The sequence below is a fragment of the Chelonoidis abingdonii genome, chromosome 5 (assembly GCF_003597395.2).
Source record: "Chelonoidis abingdonii isolate Lonesome George chromosome 5, CheloAbing_2.0, whole genome shotgun sequence".
NCBI classification, from domain to species: domain Eukaryota; kingdom Metazoa; phylum Chordata; order Testudines; family Testudinidae; genus Chelonoidis; species Chelonoidis abingdonii.
The window spans coordinates 82,906,947-82,925,890 of record NC_133773.1 but is presented as its reverse complement, the minus strand read 5'-3'; the positions used below and the strand labels follow the sequence as shown (position 1 = coordinate 82,925,890).

Genomic DNA, 18,944 nt, shown 5'->3' with positions numbered 1-18,944 from the left:
CCCTCCTCTGAGCCTGCCATGCCCTCGCTCCCCCCAGAGCCTCCTGCATGCCACGAAACAACTGATCGAGAGGGAGGGGGAGGCTCTGGGAGCAGAGGGGAGATGCTGATGCCGGGGCTGCTGAAGTATTACTGTGGCTCTTTAGAAATGTACATTGGTAAATTCTGGCGCCTTCTCAGGGTCAGGTTGGCCACCCCTGATTTAGATCAAGTGGCCCAGTAACATGCCTAAAGATTCTTTTGTGCATGACCTTCTCTATTGTGAGGTAAGCATAGCACACCAAAATAGGTTTACATTTTCATTCTTTCCTTTCTCCAGATTATTAAGCACCTAATTCTGAGAGGTTCCGTTTATTATTAAATGTTTGTATTGTGGTAGCATCCAGAGTTGTGCCCCATTGTGCTAGATACTGCACAAACTCCTGGTAAAACACAGGCCCTGCCCCAGTGCTTTTAATCCAATTTAAGATGATGTAACAAGTGAGTGTAAGAATAGTAAGGAAAAGGGGATGGAGAACAAGGGTAACCGCAATAACAATTCGTTGTTAGATAAGGTAGCTATGCATAAAACTGGATATTTCCAAAATATCTCTCTCACACACACACACACACGAGATAGATATATCTCCCCTTGGTCTGATGGCCCCCTTTGCAGCTATATTTGTATGTGTGTTTTGTGTGTGTGTACATACACAGCATATACAGTATACACACACACACACAATCTCTATGTGCTGTATATACAATACAGCAGCAAAAGGGGCATCACAGCAAAGGGATTTGAAGTAGGACATGGGAGTGACTTTACAGATTAGTTCAGGAAAGCCATTGCATGCATAAAGAGTGGAATGGAAGAAGGCAAAAGAGAGACAAGTTAAATGAGAGCAGAAGCCTTTTGCTCAGAATTGGGCCCACAATGTGGAAGACTTAAAAATCACATACAACAACTTTGTCTTAGTCTGGCAAGTTTTTGTGATGAGTGACAGAATTAAGCTAAAAGCTTTTTCTTTTTGGGTCAAATTCATTCCTGTGTGTAGCGTAACAGTAGGTCCATATACTACCTAAATCCCACTAAAACTCTTTAAATAGGACGTATGTGGGACTGGAGTGATACATGGCCTTTTGCTAACTTCTTTTTAAACAGCTGGGGCATTTCTCCCTTTCTAAACAGCTGAGAATATAAAGGGGTGTGTTAACTTTGGACTTCATTTATAAAGAGGGTTTGTCTGGGACAACTGGTTCGTGTACATATGCAGTTTCTGCCAGGGAGGTTCTAATATTCTGATGTTAATAGAGAAATAAGATGATGAGGCCTTTTTTCCTGTACTATGCATAATAAAATGGCCATTTCAGTCATCACTTCTCTGTTATATTAGAGGGATTCAAAGTCAGCTTGCAGGCAGGGATTCCAACAGGTAAGAGTACTTTGATTTTAAGTGAATTTCACAGCACTTGGCTCTCAGGCCTTGCCAAAGCTACACTGAACTAAGAGCTTCCTTGGCCATTTCAGTAACAACTGATGCCTTCAAAACTTCCTTTCCTGGCCTTGAAATAGGTCCAAAATAGAACTCCCAATTCCATGGGATTGCTGGTGTTGATCCATTTAATTATTTTAGCACTGGAGTCTGGTTCACCATTATTAAAATTTCACTGTCAAGCATTTACCAGCTTTGTTCCTATATTTACAATACCTTTGACTGAGATGTCTAAGACTTTTAAACATATGCTTTAAACAGCAGACAGTCAGCTCTGACATTTCTTAGAAATCTTTTCAGAAGGCCGTGTGGAATAGTTCTAATCCGGGAAGAGCCCCTGACTCACTGTGTGATCTGACAGAGTGACATATCACTTGACCTCAGTCACACCAGCTGTAAAACTAGGTAGAAAAGTAGGGCCCTTACAGAAAACCAGATGATGCATTTGAGCAGAGATTTCTTGGGTAAATAAATTACAAATCCTACTCCTTGTCTTCTCTTTTTCCCCCTTCACCCCCAAACAAAAACTGATAGTATGTTTTAAGCAAAAATTTGAATGGCGTTTTTTCCATTTTATTTATACTGTGCAATGAACTTCTTTTTGCAGAGTAAGGAAATGTTATGCAGTGACCCTGTAAAAGTTATTTAAAGTGCAACAGAACACACAAGGAGCAATTTTTTGCTGATGATTTGACCAAGTTAACAATTTCAGATTCGCTTATTTTTGCCTGAATGAAAGCGGAAGCAAAGGGGAGGTATGGCTAGAGTTCTGTCTACACAAAAATATCATAATCCATGAAATCAAATTCTGCTGGTTATTGCCCGAGAGGAAAAGCGGCATAGTTTTAATAGGAGAAGCAATGATGTTGAAGTTACAAGATATGTAGCTAGTTTGTAATTTTGAAGAAATATTGTGAAAGACTGAATTTCTGGGCATTTCGCTGCAGGCGGTGCAATATCTCCTCTACAGCCAGATGACTAAAACATTGTGGTTTGACTTGGCGTTTAGTAAATGTTGTGGTTTGGCAAGGTAGAATCAAGTCTGTTATCTTGGTACTACATTTTTATAATTCATCTATGAATCATCAACACTCCCAGTTGTAGAATAAACCCTGGTCAGAGTTATAAATGGATCCACACAGCTATGGAGGCTGACAAGCATAAAGCTCTTTCAGACATGAATAACATACTGATACTTCCCTTGCAAAGTGGAAATGGATGTCACAACTTGATAAGAATAGTTTTATTTAACTATTTTTGAAATTCTTCTCTTTTTTTGAATTCAAACAGAAGCAGCACTGCTTTTCCAACCTGTTCTTAATCTGTAAGATGAGTTTCTGGAGAAGTACAATAGCATTGTGAGGACCTTTTCCATGAGAGGGCCAATGGTCCGTTCAACAGTGAAAGAAATTATATGCAGTTCAGCCAGATCTGTTTCTAAGTAAGGTAATCTATTAAAAGTACTGCAGTTGTAACAGCAGCCTTCTCCTCTGCCAAATCTTTTGACATTGACATTACCAAGTGTTTAGATTCCAGCTATCATGTGTCTAAGGATAACTTTAAACAAGAGTCCTTCTCACCAGCCGTCCGGGGCACTCAGCTGTTAACTTTTAATTTCCATCTTTTATTTAACTGAAAACTCTTCATCTTAACTAAGACACGGATGTTAAAAATAATGAGCCAGATTTTGCAGTGCAAAACAGCTGGAAAGCTGCCCTGGAGATTTCTTACATGGACTAAGCTGGCATCACTGGCTCTATGCCATCTACCCTTCCCCCAAACCTCTCTCCCCCAGAGTAGGGAGATAACTGGGAGTTGAAGGGATAATGACCAGATGGAGTGGGGCTCCAATGAGTGTGGTGGGCTGGTGGAATGACCCTGTTTCAGCTAGCGAAAATTAGATCAGCCCTAAGCCTGCTATAACTTGTGCTAGAGGCTGGTTTTGGCCCTGGCTGCCCTGAGGATCAGAGGGGAGAAATAGCAGCTCCTAACCCCTTTCCTTAGGTGTGCGTAGTGTGGCTCAGGCATCTCTGAGAACCTGGTCCCATACATCTATTGCCATGTACTAAGGACTAATGTGAGAACAGGTTAAAAATGAAGATCAGGATATAAAAACAGTGACTTCCCTCTTCTATCCAATAATACAACTTATTTTACACAAGAACCTCTACTCATACAGTCTGACAGAAATGTTCTGCTGTCCAAATTGCCCTGCACTGCTAGCTTTCCTGAGTCAATGGGTGCTAGTGTCTGAGTACGCTAGGAATGGTTGGTGAAATGTGTCAGGCAAGTCTGATAGAGAAATAGAAACACAACAGAACCTCTTGTTCTCCAGTGTACCTTCCCCAAACACTTTTCCTCTGCCCTTCTATTATCTGAAACTAGAAATAAACCTGAGCCACTAAGTTCTGGTCTGGAGCCAAACAACCCCAATGTTCTGAAAAGTTCTGGCTTTAATCCAGCCCATTATCAAAATAGGATTTTGGATTTGAGTTTATGCAAAGTTTTGGAGTGTTAATAATTTACCCACGGTTCAGGTCTGGGCCTTTGTCTACTAATAATCCTACAAATTACAACCTACTTCCCCTCATTTTCAGCTACCTCAACATAGACCAACCCAACCAGAGTCTAAAGCAAGTATGGATAATCCAGGTAAAGAAAAATCCCCTCTCATGGTATAGAAATTTGCCTGGTCACTAACCCCTATCTAAGAGCGTGGTGATCCTATCCACATCCTGTTAACCAGTGTCGGCAAATAAAGGGTGCTTATGAATTGGTGCAAAAAAATTAAAGGGACATTGTTAACATTATTGTGTTTTCTGGCTTTGCTTGAAGAAAACAAGTATAAAGACAAGTATGGCACAGCAGGGAGGCTGCACAGAAAGACAATGCCCCCTTCTAGCCTTCCTGTGTCTTAACTCCTTCAATATCATCAGGCCAGTGACTAACTCCCTTAGCTGTTAATACATGACAAATGTAAATATTATCGGCCAAAAACTGCTCTCAGTTACATGGGGACAACTCCCATCAAAGTCACTGACAGTGGTACCCTTGTAACTTGGAAGAGGAGTTGTCCCCAGTTATTAAAAATCAATTAATTAGCTTGGCACTGATAATGCTTAGATTATTACAAATGGACAATTATTTTTAAAATCAAATTTAATTTTCACCAGTGACACTGTTAATTTTTTTAATTCCACTTGGCTTGGAACATTAAATTAATCACTTTCACTTTCTGGTTTCAAAACATCAGAGCATAGTTTAGATCTTTTTAATAAATATGTTTTCATTTATTTATCTTCATTTCATACTGTTTTGTTAACTTGATGTTGAATCACTAGCAAGGCTTTCAGTGTTTCATAGAGAAGAAAAGAACATTCTATGTCACTAGAATGCATGTGATACCTGATTTCTGCTATGTTGTTATCTCGCTCTAGTTGTTTGAGTCTGAGAAAGTGACTAAGATCTATCTGTGTGATCTCTAGCTTCTTGTATTATGTAAAAATGACTTCCAGCGATCATAAAATCACAGATGATAGGGCTAGAAAAGGCCTCTTGGGTCATGTAGTGTGATTTTCTGAATTGTGCAGGACATTTAATTGCACATTCCCACTCTGTCTAATGTAATCTGGCTTGAGTACCTTCAGCAACAATATCTCAATAGCCAGTGAGATAGTCAGTTATCTCCATTTACACCCTAGTCTATTCTAATGCATACACTGTGATAAGCAAATTTTCCTATTGAATAGTGTGAACATTTTCATATTTTACTTTTAGCTTATTACTATTTGTTAAATCTCTGCAAATAAGCCCTTCCTTCCAAAAATTATTTCCTTGATGTGCCTTTTATACTGTGCTAGAGTATTCTTTAAACAAACACACATTGACTTCAGGGGTTAATAGATTCCTTGTAGAATAATCTTCCTCCTGCAGACCTTTTCAGGTTTTTAGGTTCTGGTGTTGTCCAGCCAAATGGTTCCTTTTTATGGAATTTCTTTTTCCTGTCTTTCCTTAAAAAAGGCTAGGAAAGTCCATCAAAGGAAGCCTGTACTGTGCATGAGTCTTAGCTTTCTGATTCACTGCTTCTTTCCCTAAAATGAACCTTATGTGTTTCTGGATTAAAAACAAAACATACAGTACATGGCTACTGACTAAGTTGTTATATTTCTTCTAAGGTATGTATTTTATCTTCCAGAGAGGTAGATCCTCAGATGCAACTTGAGGAGTACTTGGCACAGCTGAAGGGTGTTGGTGCAAAGGTGCCCCTTATGCTCCTCTGTATGGGTCCTGTGCTGAAGGTTGCCTTACACTGCACAAACTGTCCAAATCCTCTTTTCCCATCTACACCCTGTAACAGAGTCAGGACTCCGCCTCCATCCTCTTCCTTCCCGGAACCTCCCAGACACCACCTGGTGTACCCTCAGTGAAAGTTTATTTAAATTTCCCTCCACCAATATCACCACAGTCCTCCAAGCTCTCCCCTGTTTACAATATTTGCTGAGCTTTAAGCCTTCTCAGAAGGGGAACAGAGTCTCCTTACTCTGAGGCCTCAATATGACAAGGCTCAGCTAGCCCCCTTATTAGTAGAGACAGGCCCAGACCTGAACCCCAGGTAAATAACCAGAACAACCCTCCTCCATTTGAAGAATGTTCAGCTTGTATGATTAAGCACTCAAAGAGCCAGGTAGTGACAGTTCAGATTGCACCTATTTCCTTCCTTCCTGTGCCTCTTATCAGCCCTGGGCTAATGGGTTAGTTTTTACCCCCATCCAGAACACCAGCCTGATAAGATAATTACCCCCAATCAGCTTCTCCTGAAGCCCTGATCAGCACTGAAGTGATCAGAGTGCAGGCTCACCGACTCACTCCTAGCACTCCTGTCACACACCCAGACCCCAGCAGTTGGGAGGAGGTGGGGTCGGTTCAGTGCCACTTTCTACTGGCAGAGTGGCACAAAGCATCCGAAGTCTGGCCCAAAATATCAAAGTCAAAAAAGGTATATTGGACCATTCTGACCATGAAAATGTTAAATATATCAAACCCCTGCCCTGTATCTAAAGGTGTATGATACTGTAGTGTTTGAAAACTCATATGTGGTCACGAGATGCTGTGTTCTTATGTTTGCACCAGAAGACATTCTATCAAGATGACAATTACTGCTAGCTGAGACTGCTGTGTCCTTTTTGATCACTGTTATGGAATATTCATATTCCACTGAGTAATACCTATGTAGCTACGGTTGTAGAAAAATGTATGATATATTATTTTAAAAATAGGTTTTAATTGTTAAATTAAAGACTTAAATTAAATTAAAACGAAGGTATGAGTTAGTTTTGTACATGCAATCTGAACGTTGTCGCTACCTGGCTCTTTGAGTGCCTAGTCATGCAATCTGAACATTCTCCAAATGTAGGAGGGTAGTTTTGGTTATTTACTTATTGGTATGTGGAATAACTCTTTAGTTTTGTGAGGTATTCTTCCATCACCTCTTTGGTAACAACTCTGTGTTCTTGAACCTCACCCACGGTCCTTTGCATTGTGTCCTCTTTACCTTTAGCCTTTTTGTTGAAAACTGAGTAACCGAGTTAGTATCTGTATACTATTTTAGTGATTTTTATTGTTTGTTCTTCTTTCTTACTAAATAGCACTCCTGATTCTTTCCTTACTTATCTTTTTCTCTGGATTTATTTGGAGGAAACTTATTTTGTTTTAACTCCTTTAAGATAACATAATTGCCTAGGCTTGTTTGTCTCAGTTACTCTATCACTTGTATGCTATGATTTATTTACTTCTTTCAACATCACCTTTTTTCATTTCCTGTATAATTCTGTTTTCTGTTTCAGTTCCTTGCTAACTTTTGTTACCAATAGTTTTCCTTGGGAGCTCACTGCTTTGGGCTCTTAGTATTGTGTCCTTTTGAAATGCCTGTCAGTCTTCTTGCAGCTAGTACTTTTGCCCATTTACCCTCCTTTTTATTTTCCTTATGTTAATGTTTGTCTTACAAAATGGTAGTGTCTTAGTATGAGAACCCACTACTTAACCTTTCTCCCTATCCAAAATTCCGTTAACTTAAACTGTATGAGCAAACTGAGTCTTCTTCCAAACCCATCAGAACTCAGAATCCAGATATTTGTGATCTACTTATTACAGTCTTCTGGTTTCTACAGATTAAGGACTCAATTCTGCAGACACTTAAGCTTGTGCTTTAACTTTACATATGTATATAGTACCATTGAAGTCAATACGATATTCACGTGCACAGTTAAGCATGTGTGTAAGTGTTTTTGCAGCACTCAGCCTAACTCTTGCAGTTTTCACATACATCACAAGGAACAAGTGGCCACAAGTTAAGGTGTAGACTTTATTAATTCACCAGCCAATGATTAATTAAATTTCACTTCAAGTACAACATTCCCAAATATCCCATGACTTCTAGTTCCACTTCCTTGTGAGTTAATATCAAATCCAGGATCAGATCACCTCTGGTATTGTCTTTTCCCTTTCATGTTATAGAAAAGTGCAGTGTTGTTAAATTTTGACGGCCTGGGCTGTGGAGTTCTGGCTTGTTTCAAGCACTGTGAGGCCAGAATTAAACCAATCACTATATTTCCAAATGCTGTTCCTATAGAAAATATAAAATAATAATTATAAATAAATAATACTTAGCTTTTATCTAGCATTTATCATCAATAGATCTCAAATTGTTGTACAAAGGAGGTAAATATCATTATCCCCATTCACAGATGTGAAAGCTGAAGCAGAGAAAAGGTCACGCAGAAGTCAATGGCTCAAGTCCAGGTCTCCTGAATCGACGGCAGTGTCCTATCCCCTGGGCAACACTGCTTGCCCTAGAAACAGATCATTAAGAATTGAAACAAAAAATTAAGTTCTAGGATATTTGGAGTTTAATACTAATGAACCCTACAGGGCACCTATTTTGAGCCCAATCTTAGAGCTTGTCTTCACTATTGGGGAGATCGACGCTGCTGCAATTGATGCAGCGGGTGTCAATTTACTGGGTCTAGTGAAGGCCCACTAAATCGATGGCAGAGTGCTCTCCAGTTGCAGCGCAAAGAAGACCCTAGAATAAGTTGACCTAAATTACGCTACTCCAGCTATGTGAATAACGTAGCTAGAGTTGATGTAGCTTAGCTGTCTTACCACAATGTCTTACTATGCTGTCTCAATGGGAGATGCTCTCCGATCAACTTCTCTTACTCTTCTAGGGGAGCTGGAGTACCGAGGTCCACTGGAGAATGCCCTGATGTTGAGTTAGTGAATCTTCACTAGACCTGCTAAATCAGTACCCGCTGCATCGATTGCAGCAGCGTCGATCTTCCCAGTAGTGAAGACCAGCCCACACATGCATTAGAATGTCACCAGCAAAACATACTGAAACTAGTGGGTTGTGCGGGTGAAATCCTAAAGCTTGTATTGGGCAGATGTTAGCCTCCTGAGTGTGTGTGAATAGGTGCTGGTGTCTACACTTGCCAAGAGTAGCTAAAGGTGAGGGGATGCCTTTAGTAAATTTACACCCCAGAATTTCCAACTTCATTGACATCAGCATATTTCTGGAACATGAGCACTATTTTACAAAACCTCTTTATGACTGGGCCTTCAGTATCTGCAGTTGCTGGAAAAGCATCTGTTGAACTGTTTAGGCCAAACGGTTTGCTAGTGTAAATGGGCAAAACTCTACTGAAGTCTGGGGATTCCTTTGTTCCATGCTGTTCCAGGGGCTGACTCTAGTATTGGAGAGCTGCAAAGATGGCATAAATCTGGCTTTGAACCCCATCTCCTTCTTGTCCTGTGTTGAGAATTCAAGCCCATAATTTCATTGCACCATCCATTAGCCAAAATATGCTAATGGCGTTGGCAGAGTTAATATCTCAGCTCACCATGTGTTTATATTTACTACTGGTGGATAAATGACATGTACAAACAGAAAATGAGGTTAGATTTCAAAACTGACTTTTGCTAGATAAGGCTTCTGCGCTGTAAGAAATTGATTTTGTTTCTTGGATTAATCCACTTTTATGCAGAGCTTTGCAAATTTAGGGTATGTCTGAACTGCAGAAAAGAGATGTACTCTTAAAATGGGTTAGCTACCTGTATTAGCTGACTTGGGTTAAAATAGCGGTTAAGACTCAGCAACTTGGTGTTTAACTTGCTAGCAGTTTGAATTAAAGCCTATAGGGCAGCTTGGGGTTGAACTTGAGAATCCTTTTTATATAATAGACCCTTCTAAATAACTGCATGGCAGAGTTTGTTTGCCTTTGAAAAATGTCTACTGTGTAGGTATTATAGCTCCGTTTCATAATGCTGGTTAATAAACTTTACCTATTATTAGTGACCTGTAATAATGATTACAAGTCTCATGGAGGCCAAAGTTATACACATAAACACTCATGTGCATCTGTGGCTCATGCATCAGCCATTTTCCATGCAGAAATGTGAATTTTTGCACATGCAGTAGGTGTAGCCCTTTTTTTGGAGGTGCAGCACAGGCACCCGTGTTTGAAAAATTGGCTCCCAAAGTCCCATTGATTTCAGTAGGATTTTGTATCGTAATATCAAGACAGTTTCCTAGGATGCAATGCGGAGTGTTGTTAATGTTCATTAATGGCTAAATCCTGTAGTCTGTATGTTGAATGTGTGGAAGTTTTGGTAACAAAAGGCTGTTAAATAAGGGCTAGGATTTGGCTCTAACAGAATACGTTTGATGAATGAGAAGTAGTTATCCTGCTATACACAATATCACGTCAAAGCATATTACAGAAAATCTGGCACAAGCTCAACAGGTTCTGCAATGCACCATTTAGTGCACGGTACTCTGACAGTGTATATAATAGTATCACATCTCAGAAGGCTCCTTGACAGATTTCAAGGGTTTCAGAAGACAAATAGCAATATGACTATTGACATTTTTACTGATTTAATTCAATCCCTCAAATAAAATGTTGAGTTAATATTTTAGTGATAAGCAAGGCTCTTGGATGCCCAAGGTTTTCAGGTGAGTTCTGGAAATTTTGGCCATGAGCCTTAAATTTAATATTTAATAGTTTGGGAAAATATCACACTGGTTAGTGGCCTCATTACCATCTATTCCTCTTAGTTTGACGTAGAGACATTTATTTTGGGATGAGGATGAAAGCTCTGAGAATGACCAAAACATGGGAAATATTTTGAGAGAAGCAGGCAAATGTGTTGTATGCCTCGGTGCTCTTTATAAGGCTGCATCTCTACTTAAACTCAGGTGAGATTTCAGTTCTTGTTGGGCAGTGCAGTTTTACAAACTCTGACACCAGCTATTGACATTTGTTGTGATGAGCCATCTCTTATTAGTACCTTCAACTCTTGGGGGATTTAATTAAGAGATTTACTTACCAGATACATTCAAACTCCAAATATTTATCTACAGAAGGACACAAAACCAGCAGGCCTTCCCATCACAGGGCATTAACTGATGTGATGCTATCGTTTTCAATATGTGTAACTTCTTGCCTTCAACCCCCATGCTGAGTTCTTGTGTTCCTTTTTTCCCAAGGGTCATGTCCTACACAGAATCCCCACTGTGACTTTGCTCTTCTGGGTCAACAGCAACATGAGATGACAATTTTCACCCTTTATTATTACTTGTCTAAATTTGGAGAAAAATAAGATTCCTATCTATTACATCTTCAGATTTCATCTTACAGGAGGCAGGGTGGAATATAAAGACTGACCTGCTTCAAGTCTTTAGACCGCCTGTGCCTTTAAGAGAGTGGTAGCAAGGATGACATCTGAGCTGGCTCTGTATCTTTCACAGATTGTAGCTGATTTCTTCCAAATAGTAAACATATTATCTGAAGAGGAGCTGGCAAAGGCTTCTTATATTTCTTCTAATGGCAGCACTAGAAATATTTCATGCATATATAAGCATCCATGTAAACAACTGTTGTTTCCTGCAACTATTGTAAGTTTCTGTAAAACTTATTAAGTACTGTTTCTCTCTCTTGAAAAAAGAAAAAGCCTGCATTTTCTGTTATTTCCGAAGAGGCTTTTTATCGGTTTAAATCAGCTAGGGATTTTTCACATATTGACATAAGCATTCATTTGCTAATCTGCTGGACATTAAACTGCACGGAGCCTCCCCCAGCACTCTTGAAAGAGACTGAAATACTTGGGTACTTTGTGCTTCTCAGACGCCGCATCATTCCAAGTACACATATGGTTTTTCCTCCTCTATCTCCTAGATAAAAGTCACTGTTTGATCGCCTTAAGGAAAAGAATGAGTTAAATGGACCAATATTCTAGCCTTGGCTCTAAAACTGGGCCTTTTCAGAAACTCCTCAGCACCTGCAGCAGCTAGGTCATTTGCACATACATAAATAAATAAATTAACAATGAATAAGTAATTTAATCCCACCACACAATGCCACCTTGCAGATTTGATCCTTTGCTCCCAGTGAATTTGTCCATTCCTAATTCTTTTTGATAAAGTCCTCAGATACTTGCTGACTGTCAGGCTAATTTTCTTATTGTTTTCGCTTGATTAGTTCTGTATGACCTAAGGTCGCCCCTAAAATCCACACCTCTCGTGAAGACTCCGAAAAGCCTTATTTTTTTCAAAGGGATGGAAAGTGCCTGCCATTTCTCTGGACAAAAGCCTGGAAGGTTTTCAGTTATTAGCCTCCTGAAGCAGCCCTTTCGCTCACCCAAGCGCAAAAAAAACTCATTAGGGGGCACCTTTCTTTCTGGCCTCTTTAACTAATGTATGTAGGGTTTACGTATGTCAAGATTTGCAGGTCTTGGATTATTTTGGACTGTCTCCCCTTTAACCCTGCTGGTGTAGCTGTGCTCACCATGTAGGTTGCCTATATTTCTGTGTTCTAAACTGTCTTGAAAATCTTGATGTTTTTAAAATCTATTTTACTGCCTGCTATGTGGTAAATGACACACATTTTGAGAAATGCACTCTGTGAAGATGACACTGCACAGTTAGAAAGTCAGGATGGGTTGCCAGTCACTGGTGGAGGTTCTGTCTCGACTCTCAGCATTTTTCACTTTGGGATTTATTTTTCTGAAAGCTTTTTGTATCTGAGTTTTAGTCACGTAACTCCTGTTAAAGCCAAGGGGATTTGCATGGCTAAAACCCTGCACCTCACTTTGAAATGCACCTAGTCTGGGTTAGATTATGCCCTGCCCTATTGATCCCAGTACAGGGGCCAAACCCCCATGCAGTCCTTGTGCTTGGCTAAGAGCAGTGGCTGCGTGAGGCTAAATGCTCAACACCTCCTGGAAAGTATAAAGCACAAGTTACCCCTTCCAGGTACACTGAATGTGGACTTTGCCCTAGTGTGTGCCCTGCAGGGGTAGCAGGCACTCTCCCAGGCTTATACATGGTGCAAATCAGGGGCGACATTTGGCCAACTGTATTATCCATGAAGACCATACAGTGAAATATACACCAATGCACTTTTATATTTACCCCTTTAAGAACAACATAGCATGAAGCCATACAGGCGGGTAGTACTGTGAAATAGTTGTTCTTGCTCCCCCTCGTTGGACATTTTCCTGGATTTTGATACACTGACAAGGGGACAGGCAGGGCACTAGGGTTAACTTTCTTCTAAGCCACCAGTGGATGATATGGCAAGAGGCAGGCTAAATGAACAGTCTTTTCTTTCAGCAGAGGGTTGCCTAGTCTCTTTGACGAGAAATCTGTAAGAAATTCTGTGTTTGAGCCTAACGAAGACAAAGATGTGCAGAAACAGAAAGAAAATATCTCTAACCAGAAAGTGAAATATACCTGTGGAAGAACTCCAAGGCAGGTACAGGTAACACACACACAGCCCGTTATTGTAACCCTACTTCCCCCCCGCCCCTCTGGAGAGCACCTTATAGAATCATAGAAACGTAGGGCTGGAAGGGCCCTCAAGAAGTCAGTAATTAACCGATGCTCATCCTGATCTGATCCCTTCTTGATCAAAATTCTGCAAGAAGCCTGTGACCCGTATTCTGGATGGCAGCCCAGGACCACCTGTCCTAGTTGTCCCAACTTCAGAGGCATAGTCTAGCCTCCTCACTGGGCTTATGAAACCCACTGTTTTGTCCTTAGGTTTCCTTAGTTTCACTGCAGACTGAGCATTGCGGGCGAGTTTCTTCCATCCTGTCTTTATGATGGTGACAATAGATTCAGTTACCCACACAGGAATGTGCCTACACAGAGCTGCCATTTCTAATGGGCCAAAATGTGCTCGAGATGCAGAGGTATTAATCCTGCAGTAATTTCCCTGGAATCAGTGGTGTACGCCTGGATTTATAGCCATGCAAATGAAAGCAAAATGTAGGCCCCATTTTATTTGCCTGTAAAATGCCATATGCACCTATGGTACTATATAAATAATAATAAAAGCAGACATTCTACAGAACCTCCTCTGCACATTGAAATGGTGTTGTGGGGTAGGGGGAAAGTAGGAGGTTGTGATCCACATTTTACCACAGACTCTCTGATAAAGACACAGCTACAGTGCATCCTGCTAACCCCTGATCCTATAAACACTTACAAATATTCTCATGAATAAAATTAAGCAACTCATGTGCATAAAGTTAAGTAGGTGTGTAAGTCAGTAGTTTTCAACCTGTGGTCCACGAATCTCTGGGCGTCTGCAGACTATGTCTAAGATTTCCAAAGGGGTCCGTATGTCCATTTGAAATGTTTTAATGGTCCGCAAATGAAAAAAAGGTTGAAAACCACTGGGGTAAGTGTTTGCAAGATCAGGAGCACAGTTTGTAATATGTTGCTCCTGGCACAAGTCATCTGTATGGGAACTCATGGCCAGCCAGAATACAGAGAAAAATACCACAGACTGAAGTTGAGGGGATTAGTCCATAAATAAAATGAAGGAAATAAATTCTAATGTAAATGTTTGCTGAACTGAGACCTGTGTCACTTTAATTTGATAGAATGAATGAGGGAGTGAGAGAGAAAATAATTAGTGCTGGAAAGCTGTAGACATAATTTACCTAGAGCTCTCCAAGGGATATCATAAAGTTATCATACATGAAAATTAGAAACAAAACTGGAGATATGGGACAATTACTAAAGTAACAAATGTATAGGAGTATAGAATGCACAGTCCAATTTAAACCAAGATTTCCCATTCAACAGCAGCCTGCTCTAGCTGCTAAGCAGTTGGAGTGGGTATTTGTGTAGCTGTTAAGATATTTGCCAGCTGAATAGCTTTAAAATTCATGTAACTCTTAATTGTACTTGGGTTTCCATGCTCAGTGGAAAAGTCCTGAGGCTGCATCCTGTCTAATAACATAATTCCTATGAACTCTGGAGAGAGTAGTGACTACGGTCTCACAACAGCATGATTTCACCAATTACTAGAGAGTTCCTTGTTTTGAAAGAAGAACTCCAGAAGACATTTGTGTTAAGATAATTACAAAAAAAGTCTCTCTGTTTATAAATGTTCACACCTATCTCCTTTTTCCCCCCAAGCTGTTCAAGATTATTAAAAGCTTGCTAAATAAACGCTACCAAGCAATAGAGAAAGAGTTTGAAGATTTAGATGACATGAACTCTCGGCGCCTCACTCGGGAGACTATGTACCTTCTCTTGAAGCGGTAAGAAGACTGGTTTCTGAGGCTTCTGGGAAGACTTGAGGCTAGATCCTTGGGTGATGGTGACTTCCATGAAGTTACACTCATTTCCACCAGCTGAAGACCTGGCCCAGAGGCAGGGATGCTGGAACAATGTGTATAGTGGGGGTGCTGAGAGCCATTGAACCAAACTGAAAACCCTACATAATGGAAACCACTTCAAAGCAGGGGGTGCTGCAGCACCCCCTGCACCTCTAGTTTCAGCCCCTGTACCAAGAGGGTTTTTTTTCCAGCAAGCAATAACAATCTTTCATCATTTTACCATTCTGCTATCTCTTGGTGTAGAGCTGAAGTCCTTCCTCAGCAAAACTCCCAGTAGCGTCAGTGACCGCACTGGAAGTTTGCTAAGTAAGCACTTTTGAGATTTGGCCAGTACACAGAATAACTTTCTGCTTTTCCTCTTACTAGTGATCAAACTATTGTTGTTAGTGTCATTACATTTGTCTCTTTCAATGTTCTGATGCAAGGTTTGACATCCGACCTGAAATAACTCGAGGTGAAATCCGCAAGCTGTGGGAAACTTTAATTACAAATCAGGACAATACCCTTGACTTCATGGAGTTCGTGAGACACTTTGGATACTCCCCCAGCTCTTTGTGTTTCCCCAATGCCAAGATTAGTCCACCCAGAAAAGGGGACAGTAACTTCAGGCTGTGTTCTAAAAAGCTCAGCTGTGATTCTGACATACTGGTGGACAGGGTGCGAGCAAAAGTAAGCTATTCTAGTTTAAAGAAGTAATGCCTGCTGAGACTAAATTCCAGCAATGTGTATGTAGTTACCTTATTCCTAAAATATAAAGAAGATTGGTAAATTGTGACTTAAATTCCAAAGTAGGCATCTAGTGCATGATCAGAAATCTGCAAACTTTTTTCTTTGAAATGCATGATGTTGAGTTTTATGTGTACTGAGAAAAATTTATAGAATTAACACTACCCACCAACCAAACAGAATGATGATGTGTTTAAGGAAAGCACAGCCGAGAACTTTTTTTCTAATAAAAGGAAACAAAATATTTGTGTGGGACAGGTTGCAAATGGATTGTGTCTGTGTGCACAGTATCTATTTGTGATGCGAAATCAGCTTTCAGGTACCTGCATGGAACTGCAGAGATGCTGTGCTGGCAAATGCTGGGAGCCAGACCAGATAGGTTTCATTATCTTTAACTTAGGAAAACGCAAGGTGAACAATTTTCAAGGCAAGAGAGGAGCTAAAGGTGGGACAAGAGGTCTCGCGAGGTCAAACTCTAGAAAGAGCCAACTCAGGAGGAAGCTTGGGCTATGGTTTGTTTGTGTGTATTTAAGTTAAGAATAAAGAAAATCCAGGAATGGTGAGGTAAAGCTGGGACTGAGTATTGGATACTACTCTAAGGGGTATGTGTTGGGACTGGGGTGAAGACTGCCCATTCACACTATTTCTTAGTGCAGGGGTGGCCAACCTGTGGCTCTGGAGCCTGGACTAAACCAAAAAAGATCAGAAGTCATGCGGTCAGACTCGCGCCACATGGTCACACATATATGCAATAGCTCATACTCGCAGGGGTGCCAACCTGTGGCTCTGGAGCCTCATAGGCGACTCTCTCAAATAGTTAATATCTACTCTCTGCAGCAACCCTGCATTAAGTAAGGCAGCCTCAACTACCAGGCGCCTCGACTACACTCGACGCGGCCTAAACGATTTGAGCTAACTGTCCGAAGAGAGGGGGAAGTATGGACCACCGCCTAACAAGGATAAACCGCCTAGCTCTGCACACAAAGACAGGCAACGAGCAACACCAAAAGCGAATTGTCAAACCGAAGGTAATAGGATCCACCCCTTCCAGCCCACCCTACAACCCGCCTGTAAGATTCGTGTGCCACTTGCCTACAGTCAGAAGCAAGTCATCGAACAAACTCACAGCCTACGCTTCATCACCAAGCTCCTAGCACACGCACAAAACAGATGATCGAAAGCGTCAAAGAGGAGCCGATCCCGCTCTGCAACCAACAGACCAACGAAAGAGACGGCTTAAGCAACGTGGCTGAAGAATAGGAACACGAAACACTGGAGTGAGCCGATGAGTGGGGACATGATCATGCATTAAGGAGCTAATCACGGAGCAGGTCAAATGTCTAGTGGCATCATTTAAGACAGTGATTACAATTTTGCCAACAGAATCAACTTTAAAGGGGGAGCTTCCTCTCTATGCTAAAGGCAAGGCCAACATACCCCCATCTCAATTACTTTCACCCATCACGCATCTCGCCCGACCACATATCCGTAGGCCCATCACCTGCTCTTTCTGCCTACTGATCAGAGAGGGAATGAGCTGGCGAAACCAATTGAACAGGTACGCATCCAACTTAGAGATCTAGCCAATCATTGACTTGAAGCAAATGCAGCACAGGACAGTGAGGTCATAGATCCATAAATTCTTCCTACTAACACATCACACGAGAGAAGACGTAGGAATTCGCGATGGTCAACCGTATTGTTAGATTGTACACAAACAATATAGCTTCCAATAGCTGCTAGAGTATGAGAGCTCGTAAATGTTAAGACTGGCAGCAGTTCATGGCAACAGCGCATGCATCAGCTTCATCACACAACACGACGAACACTAAGACACGGTACAAAATTGTTGTGAACACTTGGGGCCCTTACCACTTCAAACAGGGAAGCCTTTCCTGAATAATCCCTCTCCATAATGTGAACAAAGATATGCTAAAGGAGTTGAGCTGACTGGATCAATGTTTACCAGCCTGGCACCCATTAGGCACTGAGCTGTCCATATAGGTGAGGATGGGATAACCCTCTTTTTGTTGCGCGCGTCCACAGTGCGATCAAAAAATCGATTGCTTATGTCCATGGTCCAAGGCTACCATCGATTTCAGGAGCGGTGCACTGTGGGTAGCTGTTCCTCAGCTATCCCATAGTTCCCACTTCCGTGTTGAGAGCACAGTGCCTGATGGGGCAGAAAACATTGCCCCGGGTGGTGCTGGTACAGCCTCACCCCTCCCTTTGTGAAGGCAGCAGACAACCCTTTGGCGCCTTTTTCGCGCGGAGTGCATTGAGCAAACGCCATAGCACAGCAATCATGGACCCTGAGATCACAAACGGTATTCTGACCGTTGTCAACACTCGCGTACTCTCGTGCTGACTATACTGAACAATGAACTGCAAAGGCAGGAGGAGAGGAGGAGGCAGCTATTGCTGAGCGGCGAGGACAGCGATGACGAGATGGAGGCAGAATTCTCCATAACCGCTGGCCCCAGCGTTTTGGAGCTACTGCTATTAACGGGCATCTACTACCCATTGAACGCCGAATTTGGGCACGGGAAACAAGCACAGACTGGTGGGACCGCATTGTTTTGACGGTGTGGGACGATTCGCAGTGGCTGCGAAACTTTCGCATGCGTAAGAGCACTTTCTTAGAACTTTGTGACATGCTTTCCCCTGCCCTGAAACGCCGTAATACAAACATGAGAGCAGCCCTCACAGTGGAGAAGCGAGTGCAATAGCCTCTGGAAGCTTGCAACGCCAGACAGCTACCGGTCAGTCGGAAATCAATTTGGAGTGGGCAAATCTACTGTGGGGGCTGCAGTGATGCAAGTAGCCAAAGCAATCGTTAAGCTGCTGCTACGAAAGGTTGTGACTCTGGGAAACGTGCAGGTGATAGTGGATGGCTTTGCTGCAATGGGTTTTTCCGAACTGTGGTGGGGCCATAGATGGACCCATATCCCTATCTTGGCCCCAGAACACCAGGGCACCCAGTACGTGAACCGCAAGGGGTACTTTTCAATGGTGCTGCAAGCACTGGTGGACCACAAGGGACGTTTCACCC

The 18,944-nt window shown here is 41.6% G+C and overlaps 1 protein-coding gene across 1 annotated transcript in view; it reads left to right on the top strand.

The window, feature by feature from the left end:
- Nucleotides 1-18,944, top strand: part of LOC116836654 (EF-hand calcium-binding domain-containing protein 6-like) — a 100,040-nt gene that overhangs the window by 63,043 nt on the left and 18,053 nt on the right. Inside the window, exons 7-9 of the mRNA XM_032800399.2 lie at nt 13,146-13,293; nt 14,964-15,088; nt 15,592-15,835. Of these exons, the coding sequence (XP_032656290.2) occupies nt 13,146-13,293; nt 14,964-15,088; nt 15,592-15,835 (517 nt within the window). The remainder of the gene's footprint in view (nt 1-13,145; nt 13,294-14,963; nt 15,089-15,591; nt 15,836-18,944) is intronic.